This window comes from Neofelis nebulosa, chromosome 7, assembly GCF_028018385.1.
Source record: "Neofelis nebulosa isolate mNeoNeb1 chromosome 7, mNeoNeb1.pri, whole genome shotgun sequence".
In the NCBI taxonomy this organism is placed as follows: Eukaryota; Metazoa; Chordata; class Mammalia; order Carnivora; family Felidae; genus Neofelis; species Neofelis nebulosa.
Genome location: NC_080788.1, coordinates 53,464,653 through 53,481,234, shown reverse-complemented (window position 1 = coordinate 53,481,234; position 16,582 = coordinate 53,464,653). Strand labels below are relative to the sequence as shown.

The window sequence follows — 16,582 nt, the reverse complement described above, 5'->3', positions numbered from 1 at the left end:
AGACCTTCAAGCAGACACAGGTGGGAAGTGGTGGGGGGGAGTTCAAACATCTCTGGGCTCCTTCTTCTGTGATGCCTCCCTCTGGCATCCAGAAAGACAGGGTAAAGGGGGCCACCCTCTCATGAGGACCCATCATCTTCCCTGAAAGTGAAAATCCTTCCTGGAAAATGCAGTCCATGATAGTGATACCTACCACCTGCCCAGAGGGGCCAGGAAATTATCAGTAAGTCTCTTCTCCCCCCACCCCCCACCCCCAGAATTCTGAGGGCTTGGACAGACCACTTTTTCCCTTTTACTGACAGCCTCTTGAGATTGTATTACTTTAGCAACTGTGCTCCTAGAACGCGTATTAGGAACTCACCAAGTGGTGGAGGTGAGGGGCGAGGGTGTGGAATTGGGAGTATATGACTTGTTGCTTAAAAGCAAGCAACCAAAAAACTTGGTAGACCTATTATAAAGAAAGCTTATAGGACTAGAGTCTGGAATGAGGTGGGGGAGAGCACCAATAATAAAGTTACATGAGTCTCACTGTGCTGCCTGCACTGGCTCTGATCGTTGCAATTGTCGTTGTTTTAGGGGAGACATGCGCCATACCAAATGATGATACCTTGGTTGGAAAAGCTGATGAGAAAGGCGGGGAACACCATTCTCCACAAGCAGGTGCAGAGGCAAAGCATCTTGTTTTGAAATTCAGAAATTGGGTGTCTTAAATTCATAATTGGTAGGTGAATGACTTTCCTTTCTCTTCTTTTGACAGAATCCATGATCGCTTCCATTGGAAATCCAACACAAGTACTGAAAGTTAAAGAGACATTTGGGACTTGGATAAGAGAGTCTGCTAACAAGAGTGATGAGCGGATCTGGGTGACTGAACATTTCTCAGGTACCTTCACTTGACAATGACCCACATCATTGTGGTAGTTGTGCCTTTAATCTGTTGCCTGCCTTCAGGCTTCTTCTATCTCTGTGTGTCTGAAATCCCTGCTGACTGGTGTCACAGAACTGCCCTTTATTTCAGACAGCACAAATGCGTGGGCAGAACACTTTTCTCAATTGAGCACACTGGTGACAAGCCTTGCAGTTCAGGTCACAAGGATATGACCGGGGTATTCCCAACTTATCTTATCCAGAAGGAAGCAAATATCATTATGACTCCAGTCTTAAAAAGCCCCAAACCATAATGTGGAAGAAATATCAGACAAATTCTTGTGCACTGTCCATCTTTCTTTAAGGAGAGTACTTTTGGCCATCTTTCTCAGATATCTGTTGGACAGAGAGCCCAGGGGAGAAGGTGAAGCGCCATCTTGCAGACACACTGCATCTAAGCATGACCCTAGTTATACTGCCCCAGAGGGACGTGGTCAGGGATTGCCAGTGAGGGTAGCAGTAGCCTCATTCCAGAAGGGGTCTGACCATATTCACTGGTCAGAGCGATAGCTGAGACACTCTGCTCCATTTCATCAGGGCCAAGTGATCAGCGGGTAGTGACTGTGTGGGTTGCCAGCTAAGAAGGACGCTGACTCAGAAGGAAAGAGGAACACTGTGAATTAGCAGTGGCAGGAGGAGGCAGGAGGTGACTGCCCAAGTGCCAAGTGTTTGCTGTTCCCAGTACAGGCCTATATCGGTCTGATAGATTTTATAAACAATCTAGGGTATGCTGGGAGGGAGTGATACAGTTTTCCTAGGAGGAGTAAAGCCAAACTCTGTGGCTCCTACCTTTGAAGGATGGTTCTGGAATCCAGAGAAGAGAACTGGACTTTGAGTTTGGGAGTCTGAGACTCTAACCTGGACATGAACCCTTGCAGGACACCTCACTCTCAAGTTCCCTCTTTCTAACTCTCTCCCCTGACTCACTCCCAAGCTGTGATTGCCTCTCCCTGGCTTTCCCCCTGCAGGCATCAGGGTGAAGGAATTCAAAGACCAACCCTCCCTGTTGAATGGTAGTTACACTCTCGTGCATCTCCCATATTATTTCCATGGCTGCGGGCATGCCGTTCACAACAACTGTCTCTACTACCACAAAGGAGGCTCCAACACCATAGTGAGGTGAGTCATTTGGGTCACAGCTGTCTTTCCGCATCCCAGACAGCACCTGTGTGGTGCTTTAGTAATCTGAGAGCTACTTAGGGTCTGGGACTATGGTGCCATCATCTTCCTGTCCCCAGAGCCTGGCACACAGAGGTCAGTCAGGGTTTTCTGACTGAATGAACCACAGGAAACAGTGAGTGAGCCCCATGACCCAGCCCTGACCTGGGATCTGCAACATTGCTGCTTGGGACACCAAGACTAAGGTCAGAGCCAGAGGGAAGTAGACCTGGTGTGATTAGGGCTGCAGCTTTGTCATCCTTTGAGAAAAGAAGCAGCCAGAACCTAGCTCTCCCTAGGCAGGAAGGTTCATACACACTCAAAGTTTCTGAAAAACTTTGGGTGTGAAGAATTTCATGTCCCAGCTGAGATCATTGAAGACTAAGGATGACAGTGCAAAGCCAGGGAACTTTGTGTTCAGATTGATCTGTCATCTTGATGGAGCCCTTGCCAGGCCACCTGTCTTCCTCTCTGCTTACCAAGGGGAAGGAAAGTGGTCACCTGGGTAAGCTGTGCTCGGGGTGGCAGCCATATCTTCCTGGCTCCCCAAAAGAATTGCTAAAATTTTGTCTTTGTGGCTCAAGAAGAAATCAGGTTTTGGGCCGAGGCAGGGCATCTTGGGAAAAGAAGAGAGTAGGGAGCTCAAGTCAGGTTCCAACTTTGCCTACTCACTCCATGGCCTCGGACAAGACACCACCTCCTGTGGTCTGCAGCCCTCCAGCTGTACCCTTATCTGAGATAATTCCAGTATTATGAAAGCCATGGTCCTAGTCATCCAAAATAAGAGATAAGGACCTGAGAGAGGGCTGGGTCCCTCTTCCCTTGCCCTCATGGCCCTCCTCCACTTGGTGAGGTCCAATCGCAACAACCTTGCTGGCAGTGAGTGTGGGTGAGGATGGGGGTGGGACACATGTCAGCTGTGGCTGGAAGCATCTCCTCCTCCCCCTCTCATCTCCCTCTCCCAGGCCTCCCCATCATTTCCATATCTCCCTGGCTACCTCATTGGGCACAGTCTTGTGTTAACAGCAAACACAACCAACCCACCTCCTGTTAAGAAGCCAGTACTCCCCAGACACATTCCTTCCCATGACATTTCTCCTCATTTAATTCTGCAGCTCCCTACTGCCACAGCACTGTTTTTACATAGGGATGAGGGTGGTAAGGGAGTTCCAGGATGAGTGAGCCCCAGAAAGAGGATTGGCCTCTCCAAGAGTATCTTCTAATGAAGCTACGTGTGTCTGACACACTGCTTGGGCCTGCTCTATGCCAGGCCACAGGCGGGGCCCGGGGGGCAGGCAGGCTGGAATAAGACCCTGTTTTTCCTGTGAGGGGACAGGCCTCCTCAAGAAATGCAGCTGCTAGGTACCAGACCAACGGTACTGATGGACTGATTGGCAGTTCTGAGCTCCAGACATTCAGAGGAAGAAGCAGAGGTGGGCAGGCAGGCTGTTCTCAAGGCCTTATTTTCTCTGGTGTCTCTCACACTTACCTCAGGGTCTCTTGATGGACTCCAAGTCTGTTAGTTTAGGCTCCACCGCATATCTGCAGATTCATGCTTCCCCTATTTCTTCTCCTGCTCAATGGCACCCTCTTGTGTTTTTCTTCTCATTTAGCCTAATGTTCGTGAATTTTCATTCCTGGAGTTAGGTAACTTTTGAATCATAATCAACTTTTAGATATGGTCTGGATTTGGAGTCTGCCTGGTCAGACAGCCTCCAGGAGCTGAGGGCATGGGATTCCATGCTGTAGCTGAATTTATCCAGTCACTTTCCTGACAAGAAAACTGCATGGCCTTGACTTGGCTACGTTTCTTCTCAGCTGACAACTTTCTTCTTCATTTAGACCACTGTGACATTTTTGTCGTAAAAATTCCAGCATGGGGTAGAGGAAGAACCCCCAAAATTGCAGTTAGAAAACCTAAATTCTAACTCTGGCTACTTACTCATATTCCTGGGCTAGTCACTTTCTCATGTGTAAAATGAAAAGACTGGACTAGATCATTTTTTAAGGCCCCTTGCAGATCTAAGAATCTTAGGGCATTTCAGGAGGTTGGCAAACAACTGAGGAGTCATGAGGGTAAGGAATTTTCCTGGGGCACATGGCACGAAGGTGGACACTTTAGATGTAGTCGGCATCCTTTACATCCTTGGTATGCAGAGCATTGTGGGTAAACCAGTAGACCTAGAATTTAGAAATGCAGAATCCCAAGCCCCACCCCAGTTTAATAGAGGAGGCAAAACAAAAACAAAAAGCAAAAAACAAAAAACCTACCATTGTCCACAAAAATGCTGACTCATATCTACCTTTTTCACATTTCAGATTTGAATTTGGCAAAGAAACATCCCAAACTCTGAAACTTGAAAATGCCCTGTATTTTGATCGAAAATACCTCTTTGCAAATTCCAAGACTTACTTCAATTTAGCTGTGGATGAAAAGGGTCTTTGGATTATCTATGCTTCAAGTGTGGATGGCTCAAGCATTCTTGTCGCCCAGTTGGATGAGAGAACATTCTCTGTGGTGCAACACATTAATACCACATACCCCAAGACCAAGGCCGGTAACGCCTTCATTGCCCAAGGGATCCTTTATGTCACGGACACCAAAGATCTGAGGATAACATTTGCCTTTGATTTGTTAGGAGGGAAACAGATCAATGCAAACTTTAATTTAAGAACTTCCCAGTCTGTTCTTGCCATGTTATCCTACAATATGAGAGACCAGCATTTATATTCATGGGAAGATGGTCATTTAATGCTTTATCCTGTGCGGTTTTTGTCAGCTACAATAAACCAGTGATGAGATGCATTCTGTTCCCCCTTGACAAGTTTCAGATGTTCTCTGGTACCATTAATATTCCAACATAAAACTTGTCTTTAGGGTAACCAGGTCCTTAGCTGTCATAATCTCATGACATGAGTTGAGTGTTTATATGGTCAGGGAACCCCCTTTAAATTCAGATTCCTTAGAGGAAAATAGCAACAGACTGGAGGTCAAGATGGCTATGATTTGGTGATTTCTCCACAGACTATCTGGGCAAGTTACCCTTCTCTCTGTGAGCCTTGTTTTCCTGACTGGTAATATGAAAGGGCTGCCAAAGATGACTGGCAAGACTCCCTCCACCTGTAGGGATTTCTGTGCTTCTCGGCTGTTGCTGCCTTCACAGCTGTTACATATTTGGTTTGGTTTTTTGGTTTTTAGCCACATGCTGAGCAAATTTACCTCCAAGTTGATAAGCCCAAACACTTGAGCAATGAATTCCTTAGTAGTGACTTGTATTCAGTGCCTTGGGAAGCTGCATGGACCCTTTAAGGCTGTGGAGGGACCACATTACCCATAATTTATTACCATTCTCTGCGTCCGCACCAGCCACCACAGCACTGGAATGAGCATCATCCTGGGCTCGCGATTGCCGCTCCAAAGTTAAAAAAGCCAGGCACAGCTACACGCTCAGGCTTGCTAATGAAACAGAAACAGGCACTTCCAGGTTCCTACCAGTCTCTGATCCTGCTGTAGATCACAAACACTGAATCCTCACGTCACCCTGGCTGCTGCTTTCACTGCTACGCATCTGCTATCAACTACTAAATATTATGTGAGTAGGCATTAATCTGGCTAGAACCATGGGAAGCCCTTTGCAGTTTTTGGAAGAGGCACCATTTGTGATTATTATCTAGAACAGAGACGGGCAAACCATGGCCCTTAGGCCAAAGCTAGACCATTGCAAGTTTTTGTGAAGTTGTATTGGAACAGGGTCACTCGCCTTTGCTTGTGTATCAGAGTTTGTGACTACTTTTGCTCTACAGTGGCAGAATTGAGTTGTTGCGAAAAAGTTGAGTAGGGGCCCTGCAAAGCCTAGAACATTTACCCTTTGGACCTTTACACCAAAAGTTTGCCAACTTCTGGGCTATAAAGTGAGGCTGATTGTTGGCAGGGCTTATTCGCCAGAGGCTGTTTGTTATGTTTTGTTTTATTCCAGACAAAGAAAGAGTAATAATACGGTTTGAGTGTTTGGTCGAGGGGAAGGGTGAGAACAGCATAAACTTAAGTGGCCCTCCCCCAAAGCGGTTAGTAAACCGCTCTTTCCCTAATGTAGTTTCAAAGGATGTCATCTGATCCCATTGGAAGCTAGGAGAAAAATCCAGTTTAACTTGCACCTGAATGCCCTTAAGTATGTATTTTCTGCCGATTCAGTTCTTCAGACATCCTGCAGCCTGGCGTATGGGCAAGGCTGCTGAGAGGAGAGAGGAATCTGGAAAGTTACTGGGGTCCCACAGCCAGGAAGGAAGGGGACCCAGAGAAATCTTATGTAAAGATTTTTTTATCTGTTTGCCTTCACTGAATTCATGTGTGTGTTGGAGGAGAGCCACACACTCAGGGTTTTTCATACTTGGGGGCCCCGAGTGTGGCCTGATCACTTATTTAATGGAAGCATTTTGAAACTTATGGGCTATGCATATTTGGGTATTTAAATCTCCCCACCCCCTGAAAACACTTAGGCAGCTACTGGGGACTTCTTTGTTGTTGTATTCTCAAAATAATGGATATTTGAAAGCTTTTCTCCATTTCTCTGTTAGATTGGTTGTGTCCTGTCAGCATAGCTTTAAAAAAAATACTCTTCAGATTCATGTTTTGTAACAAAGTAAAATAGTTTCATACTTAAGATCAATGCATGTAGAGAATACTAGTCTTTTAAAGTATTTGAATATATGTGTTTCTGTTTCTGGACATAGGGGACCTGGATATGAATACAGTTTCATAGTACTAGTGGTATTAGTAATATATACATCCAATACTAATTATATATATGGTAGCAACCAAAGAATCTTGTTGAATTAGCACATATTCCTTTCAGAAAAAAATTTTTAGAAACCTCAGTCTTGATATCTGAACTATCCTGACTCCCTTAATTGTGGGTATGGGATTATATACTCACTGCTAGGGAAGTTCATACTGGGATTTTTTTTTTTTTTTCCCCATGGAGGACTAATATCGGGATAACTGAGTCCGAGCAAGGTGTAAGTAACAATATAACAGGGTTGAAGGTTTGTCTTTACACAAGGCAAAGAACCCAGATTTTACTCCTTCTTGCCTGCAAATACTACTTTATTAAAAAAAAAAAAAAGGCTTGGGCTCACTGCTAAAGTAGAATGTACAACCTAATGTTTTTAAGTCAAGATATCATTTTAGAAGTTTACATTGTCACTTATAATCAAAGTTGCTTTAAAGCACTTTTCAAATATCTGCACTTCTGATGTCAGAATCAAAGCAGATAATTTCCTAATTCTTCTTTAATCTAAAATAGATAGCTTTCCCCTGGAAAGTAAATAAAACTGTCCTCCCAACCTCAAATGTAGGCCAGACACTATTTCAAAGCATTTTCTCTCAAAGTGATAATGTGTCGTATCAAAGCCGTGCAGGCGGTCATGGTCTCAAGTGGATCACTAAGCACAGATGTTATGACAGAGAAAGAGTTCTGGGGTGAAAACTTTAAAATGAGGAGTTCAGGGGCACCTGGGCAGCTCGGTCAGTTAAGCGTCTGACCTCAGCCCAAGTCATGATCTCGTTTTCAGGAGTTTGAGCCCCGCCTTGGACTCTGTATTGACAGCTGAGAGCCTGGAGCCTGCTTCGGATTCTGTGTCTCCCTCTCTCTCTGCCCTTCCCCTGCGCATGTTCTGTGTCTTTCTCTGTCTCAAAAATAAATAAATGTTAATAAAAAATTAAAATGAGGAGTTCCGGGCTTAGGTCCCTTCGCAGTCATTCCCTTCAAGGTTGCTAAGTGAGGGGCCAATGAGACGCTATGATCCTTGAAGAGCCAGGAGTCACTTTCCAACTTCAAGGTACATTTTGTATGTGACTGATATCAAACCACATGAAGAGGTATGTGATAGGGCTTTTCAGTTTTTCCGCTGCTGCTGGGACTGGTGTAGCAAGCGCACTATTAAAAGATGGGATGTCCAATCTGTAACCACAGATCTGAACAATTCTGAACAACAAATGAATCATGGTGAATGTCTCTCTTTTGGTTGCCGTTTGTTTAACGTTAGTCAATAAAATAAGTCATACGCTGAAACAAGTGTATTCTTATTTTTACCTCCTGTTGATTTACATGTAACATTTACAAGAAAAAATAACAACCCAAAGCAATATTGTGGAAGAATTACATTGGTTGCTCCTCTGTTGAAACTCTTGGAATTTGCTGACTCCTGAATACTGAAAAGTCGTTGATACGGACTATGTGTTCTCTATAGGAAAACCCGAAAAATGTGGAAACCAGTAACTAGAACTAGAGACAGACGTAAACTCAGTGAAGATCTGCTAATTTATTGACATGGCAAAGCAACTGGAAAGAACATAACATTTTGATCTAAAAATAAAATAAGATTTTAAAAAACTGAATTGGTGTGAATTTGGGCAGGTATCTTAATCCCTCAGCCTCTGTTTCATCTGTAGAAGGTATAATAGTATTACTTACCTCCTTTGATTTTTCTGTGTCAAATGACAAATGCTATGAAAATGATATAATTCTTGATAAATTATTGTTACTTTTACAGTTCATTCTTATGGAGAATCAGATTCTTGCAGCCTTATTCGAGGGTTGAGGGACTGCATCAGGGACACCACACCACAGTTTCTGTCTGCTGGCCTGTTTGATTAGGCGGTTAACACTTCACATCCCCAAAAATGGTTCTTAGCAATGTAACGAATTTACAATAAAACTGACTCTAATAATGAAAAAAATGGACTTTTCCCTCTGCCCTTCCATCCTCCCTTCCACAGGTGCTGAATCAAGGGCACTTCTCAATGACATCCTCCTGGCTGAACTCCATCCCAGAGCTTGCTTCCTGGGAAACCCAACCTATTGTAGAGTTGCCAGATAAACTCCAGGATGCCCAGTTAAAACTTAAATTGAGATAAAGAACAACCACAACATTTTTAGTGTAAGTATGTCCCAGGTATGGTACAGAATATATTTACAATTAAAACTTGTTTGTCTGAAATTCTAATTTGAGTGGGAGTCCTGCAACCCTAAACAGATGTGGTCCTAAAAAGAAGCCACTGAGATCAGGTTTTGGAGCTGGATCATTCACCACCTGTTTACAATGAGGACCCCATTGCTGGTAGTAGATTGAGGACAATTAGCCTTTGGGACAATGCGATGGTCCATTTGTTAAGACTTTGGTGATGAATGGTATACCAGTGGAAAGGAATACCTTAGCTAATGTTATGTATCAGATGTTTGAGAATTAGGGAAAAATAGGGACTAAAAAGGAAACAAAATCAGGAGGGAGGCTGTTGCTAAGCTTGACTGGCCCTCTGGAAAAAGATAAAACGCTGAAACCAATTAATTGCCAACTGAAAGCTACATGAGAAAGCCCAGGTAGGGCCTCCTTCGCAGCATACAAAGAGGCTCTGATCTCTTGCAGTAGAGAGCAGGAAAAAATGAGGACCTGACCTTGGACTTGATCAGAGTTGCCAAGCTCCCAAGAAGGTGAAACTCACAGTAAGAGAAGTTCGCTGTACCAAGGTGAGGACCCAGACAGGGAAAGATTCGGAACCTGCTGTATGGGATGGGGATATCTAGGTTGGCTGCTTCCAAATTTCATTGTGTGTAGTATTTGTGGTCATTTGGAAACAGAGGAAATTCAGGGCTGGGTTACACTAAGTAAGCTTGTTGGCAATTTTTTTTCTGCAAAAGGTCTGATAATCATTTAGGCTTTGTAAGCCACACTGTCTCTGCTTAACTGTTTAACTCTGCTGTTGTAGCTAAAAACAATCCTAGACCACACATAAGTGAGGAAGCATGGCTATATTTCAAAAAAACTTTCCAGACATTGAAATTTGAATTTTATAATTTTCAAGTGTCATAAAATGTTTTTCTTTTGACTCTCAACTGTTTAAAAATGTAGAAAACCATTCTTAGCTTACAGATTGTACAAAAACAGGTGATAGGCTTTATTTGACCTACAGTGCGGTTTGCTGACCCTTGGTGTGATACTGTGATTTAGAATTAGACATACATATTTGTTCTTTGTCCCCTTTTCTTACACAGAGCTCCTAAAACTATTGGAATTTCCTGTGATTAGAGCCATAAAAAATGTCTTTTATTGTTAATGAGGTGACTTTTGAAAAGCCCCTAAACAACCTAAGGATGGAGGCTGGTTGCCAGGGCACCCAAATATGTCATTAGAAGGTTGGGACTTTGAGTCCCACCCTGACCTCCAGGGAGAGGAGATGGGCTGGAGGTTAAATCAGTTGCCAGCGGCCAGTGATTTAATCAATCATGGCTGTGTAATGAAGCCTCCATTAAAAACCCAAAGGACTTAATGTATTTTCCGTATTTATGAGTCTGTTCCTCTTGTTATTGTTTTATTGAAGTTTAGTTGACACATAATGTTACGTTATTTTCAGATGTACAACATAGTGGTTCGACAACTCTATTAAACTCACCACAAGTATAACTACCATCTGTCATCATAGAATGCTATTACAATATCATTGACTATATTCCCTATATTGTATTTTTTATCCCTGTGACTTACTCATTCCATAACTAGAAGCTTGTGTCTCCCACTCCCTTCACCTCCTCCCCTCTGGCAACCACCAGTTTCTTCTCTGTACTTACATTCTATTTATGCTTTTTGTGTGTATTTCTTTTTTTGTGTGCATTTTGTTTTTTCAATTCTACATATAAGTGAAATCATATTGTATTTGTCTTTGTCTGGCTTATTTTACTTATCATAATATCCTCTAGGTCCATCTATGTTGTCTCAAATAGCAAGAACTCATTCTTTCTTATGGCTGAGTAATAGTCCATTGTGTATATACACATCTTTCTTTACCCATTCATCTATCATTGGACACTTAGGTTGCTTCCATATCTTGGCTATTGTAAATAACACCACAGTAAGCATAGGGATGTGTATATCTTTACAAATTAGTGTTTGTTTCTTTCAGGTAGATACCAAGAAGTTGAGTTTCTGCATCATATGGTACTTCTGTTTTTAATTTTTTTAGGAACCTTCATACTGTTTTCCACAGTGGCTGCACCAATTTACCTTCCCACTAACAGTACACGAGGGTTCCCTTGTCTCTACATCCTTGCCAACACGTGTTGTTTCTGGTCTCTTTGATACTAGCCATTATATTCAACACCTGATGATGATGATGATGATGATTTAAAAAATGGACAAAAGACCTGAATAGACATTTTTCCAAAGAAGACATACAAATGGCCAACACATGAAAAGATGGTCAACATCACTAATTATCAGAGAAATACAAATCAAAACCACAATGAGATATTCCCTTGCAACAATCATTCTGCCTTTTAATGGAGGTATTTAAACAAGGAATTAGTGAACTACAGTCTGCTAGGCTACCTATTTTTGTAAATAATATTTTATTAGAATGCAGCCACACTCATTTCTTTATGTATTGACTGACACTATTTTTGTTTGTGCTACAACAGCAGAGTTATGTAATTGCTACAGAAACCTGCTGCAAACATAAAATAATTACTATTTAGCCCTTTAAGAAAAGGTTTGCTGACCCTTGGCTAGACCATTTACATTTAATGTAATTATTGTTATGGTTGACTTAAATCTATAATCTTGATATTGTCTCATCTGTTTTTCTTTTTTCGCTGTTTTTTGAACTGATTGAATTTTTTAATAACTCCACCTTTCTTTCTGGGCTTTTGGTTATAATAAGTATAAGTTGTTACAAACAACTTACTGTTTTATTTTCCTTTAGAGTTTATGGTGTGTATTTTTATCAGTGTACCTGTACTTTTTTAGCATGAGAAACCTAGAACAATATATTTCCATTCTCTTCTCCTGGCCTTTGTGCTATTGTTCTTATGCATTTTACTTGTACATAGGGTATGCAACCAGCAAGTATTAGTATTTTTGATTCAAGTAGACAGTCATCTTTTAAATATATTTTAATAATGAAGAAAGAAGTCTATTCCTTGCCTATGTAGTTACCAGTGTTGGTGATTTGTGTTTCTTTGTGGAGATAGATCTCCATCTAGTATCATTCCTCTTTGGATTGAGGGACTGACTTCCTATACACGACTTTCACATTTCTTAGTGCAGATCTGCTGGTGATAAATTCATTTACCTTTTCTTTGTTGAAGTCTTTATTTCACATTCTTTTTGTGCTTCTTTTTTGGCAAGGCAATTAGGTCTTTCTTGCTTTTATCCCCAGTTTGAGCGATAATTGACCTATAAGGTTCCTTAGTTTTAGGTGTACAACATATTATAGGATATATGTAAAGTGAAAAAATTATCACAGTAAGTTTAGCTAACATCTATCACCTTACATAAATTCTTTTCTTGTGATGGCAACTGTGTGTGTGTGTGTGTGTGTGTGTGTGTGTGATGAGAACTTTAAAAAGTCTACTCTTCTAGCAATCATCAATTATGCAATATGGTATTGTTAAATATAGACGTTATACATTATATCCTCAGAACATATATATTCTATAACTGGAAGCTGTTACCTTTACCTCGCATTCATGTATTTCCCACTGACAAGCGCCCCCCCCCCAACAAATAATCTATTCTCTATCTCCTTAAATTGGATTTTCTTAGATTCCACATGTAAGTGAGATCATAAGAATATCTTTCTCTGCCAGACTTAATTTCACTGAGCATAATGCCCTCAAGCATGAACCTCAGGGTGAATGATCAAATAGGTTGTTTCCGAATTAGGCTGTCATTGTAATTATAGCTATGGCTACAATGAACATTTGGATGCAAACAGCTTTTTCAGATAGAGATTTCATTCCCTTTGGGTATATACCCAGACTGGAATATGGAATCATATGAAAGTTCAATTTTTAATAATTTGAACCTCCATAATATTCTCTATATCACCTTAGCATAATATTCTATACATCATTGTTTCACTGCCAACAACAGTGAAAAGGAAATGCCTTTTTCTCATCCTTACTGATATTTGTTATCCCTTTGTTACATTTCTATTTGATGTTATCTCTTTGTTGTTTTAACAGGTGTGAAGTGCTGTCATTGTGGTTTAGATTTGCATCGCTCTAATTCATGATGTTGAGCCCCTTTTCACCTTCCTCCTGGCTACTCTGTCTTGTTTGGGGGAAATGTCTATCTACTTGGTGCCCTTGGGCATTTTCTAATTGGATGGTTTCATTTCTTTCTACTGAGTCATATGCATTTGTTAGATGTTATGGATATCAACCCCAATCAGATATGATGTGTTAATGTTTGTTCTCCCATCCTGCAGCTTGCCTTTTCATTTCCTAATGGATTCCTTGGCTGGGTGGGAGCTTTTTAGTTTGGTGTAATCTCTCTTGTTTGTTTTTGCTTTGGTTGCCTTTGCTTTGGGGGACAAATCAAAAAAATCATTGCCAAGATTTACATCAAAGAACTTACCTACTGTGTTTTCACCTAGGAGTTTTAGGATTTCAGGTCTCATGTTCATGTCTTTAACCCAATTCGAGTTGATTCTTTCGTATATGGTGTAAGAGAGGAGTCCACTCTCATCCTGTTGCCTGTGGCTATTTTTCCCAGCAGTTTATTGCAGAGACTACCTTCTTTCCATTGTTTACTCTTGACTACTGGTCATAAGGTGGTCACAGATGAGTGGGTTTATTTCTAGGTTCCCTATTCTGTTCGTGTCCATTTTTATGCCAATACCATACTATTTTGATTTTTTTTAATGTTTATTTATTTTTGAGAAAGAGAGCATGGGCAGGGGAGGGGCAGAGAGAGAAAGAGACACAGAATGTGAAGCAGGCTCCAGGCTCTGAGCTGTCAGCACAGAACCCAACGCGGCGCTCAAACCCATGAACTGTTAGACCATGACCTGAGAAGAAGTCGGACACTTAACCGACTGAGCCACCCAGGTGCCCCTTAATTGAGGTATAATGAAGAGCTAACATTATACTAGCTTCAGGTGCCCAACATAATGGTTCAGTATTTGTATATATTGTGAAATGACCACCACACTAAGTCTAGTTAACATATATTGCCACAAATTGTTACTAACCTGTTTTCTTGTGATGAGAACTTTTAAGATGTATTCTCTTAACTTTCAAATACACAGTATAGTATTAGTAATGGTAATTACTGTGCTGTATGTACATCACATCCCTGGACTTTTTGTTTTTCCTAAAGCTGGGAGTTGGTGCTTTTTAACCTTAGTCACCCACTCATCTACCTCCCACCTTTCCCTGCCTCTGGAAACCACCAAATTTTTCTCTAGATCTATGAACTCAGTTTGGTTTTTGAGTTTGTTTCTTGGTTTTTTTTTTTTTTTTTTTTTCTTGTTAAGATTCCACCAGTGAGATCAGTCTGATTCATTCCACTGGGCACAATATTCCCAAGGTCCATCTGTGTTGTTGCAAATAAGCCTTCTTGTTTATGTACACATGATCCCATTGTGTACATATATACCCCATTTTCTCTATCCATTCATCCACCTGTGGACACTTCTGTTGTTTCCATACCTTGCCTATTGTAAGTATGCTGCAGTAAGCATGGGGGTGCATGTGTCTTCTCAAGTTAGTGTTTTTATTTTCTTTGGATACTCAGAAGCAGAGTTGCAGGATCACATGGTAGTTCTATTTTTAATGTTTTGAGGAATCTCCATTCTGTCTTCCATAGTGGCTGTGTCAATTTACATTGCCACCAAGGGCATCCAAGTGCTCACCCATCTCTACATCCTCACCAACACTAATGTCTTGGCTTCTTGATAATAGCCAGGTAGCAGTTGTGAGATGATATGTCATTGTGGTTTTGATTTGCATTTTGCTGATGAGGAGTGATACTGAGCATTTAACTCTTGGCCATCCATGTGACTTCTTTGGCAAATGTCTGTTGAGATCCTCTGCCCATATTTAATCAGACTTTTGTTGCTATCTTTATATATTGTGGATATTCACCTCATCAGATACATGCTTTACAAATAGTTTCTCCCCTTGTATATCTGGCCTTTTCATCTTGTTGATAAATGTCCTTAGCTTTACAGAAGCTTTTCAATTTGATGGAGTCCCACTTGTTTAGTTTTGCCTTTGCTGCCCTTGCTTTTGGTGTCACAACCAAAACCCATTGCCATAACCAGTGACTAGAACCTTAACCCCTGTGTTTTCATCTATGAGTTTTATGGTTTCTGGTCTCACTTTCAAGTCTTTAATGTACTCTCAGTAAAGTTTTTTTTTTTAACATACTGTAATTTTTTATTATCAACCATCTAAAGTCATAATGTCTCTAGATTAACACCAAGTGACCGAGTACTTTATTCCTGAAAAAGGTTTTGGAAAAGCTTCCCTCTGTGCAGTTGATTTGGTTGAATTTTTTCTTTAAAAATTTTAATTCCAGTATAATGAACATAGTGTTATATTTCAGGTATATAATATAGTGATTCAAAATTGTATACATTACTCAGTGCTCATCAAGATAAGTGTACTTTTAATCCCCTTCATCTATTTTACCTATCCTCTCCCCCACCTCCCCTCTGGTGACTACCAACTCTATATATTTAAGAACCTAGGTGGGGGAGGATCTTGTCCTTCTTTTTTGGATCATTTGTTTTGTTAAATTCCACATACAAATAAAATCTTAGGGTATTTACTGTCTTTCTGTGACTTATTTCACTTAGCATAATACCCTCTAGATTCATCCATGTTATTGGAAATGGAAAGATTTCTTTTTTGTGTGTGACTAATATTCCAGTGTGTGTGTGTGTGTGTGTGTGTACCAATCTTCTTTGCCCATTCAGCTCTTGATGGACACCTGTGTTGCTTTCTGTAATTTGGTTATTATAAATAATGCTACAATAACATAGGGGTGCATATACCCTTTTGAATTAGCATTTTTGTATTCTTTGGGTAAATACCCAGGAGTGGAATTACTGGGTCTTATGGTCATTCTGTTTTTAATTTTCATGGAACATCCATTGTGTTTTCCACAGAAGCTGTACCAGTTTGCATTCCTAACAATGGTGTATGAGGGTTCCTTTTTTTCCAAATCCTTGTCAACATTTGTTTCTTGTGTTTTCAATTTTATCCATTCTGATAGGTGTGAGGTGATATCTCATTGCACTTTTGATTTGTATTTCCTTGACAATTAGTGATGTTGAGCATCTTTTCATGTGTCTGTTGGCCATCTAGATATCTGGAGAAATGTCTGTTCTTGTCTCTGCCCATTTTTTAATTATTTGTTTTTTGGGTGTTGAATTGTAAGAGGTCTTCGTATATTTGGATACAAACCCTTTATTAGATATGTCATTTGCAAATATCTTCTCATTCAGTAGGTTCCCTTTTTTTGTTGATCATTTCCTTTGCTGTACAGCAGCTTTTTATTTTGACGAGGTCCCAGTTTATTTTTGCTTTTGTTTCCCAACACATTTGTTGAAGAGACTATCTATCTTTGCGTTGCATATTGTTATCGCCTTTGTCATAGGTTACTTAACCAAATACTCATGGATTTATTTCTGTGCTCTCTATTCTGTTCCATC

General features: G+C 40.8%; 1 protein-coding gene across 1 annotated transcript in view; it reads left to right on the top strand.

Moving 5' to 3' along the window:
- GLDN (gliomedin) overlaps positions 1–4,898 on the top strand; it is a 58,817-nt gene extending 53,919 nt beyond the window's left edge. Inside the window, exons 7-10 of the mRNA XM_058737738.1 lie at positions 577–660; positions 758–883; positions 1,896–2,046; positions 4,405–4,898. Of these exons, the coding sequence (XP_058593721.1) occupies positions 577–660; positions 758–883; positions 1,896–2,046; positions 4,405–4,882 (839 nt within the window). The 3' untranslated portion in view covers positions 4,883–4,898. The remainder of the gene's footprint in view (positions 1–576; positions 661–757; positions 884–1,895; positions 2,047–4,404) is intronic.
- The last annotated feature ends 11,684 nt before the right edge of the window (positions 4,899–16,582 follow it).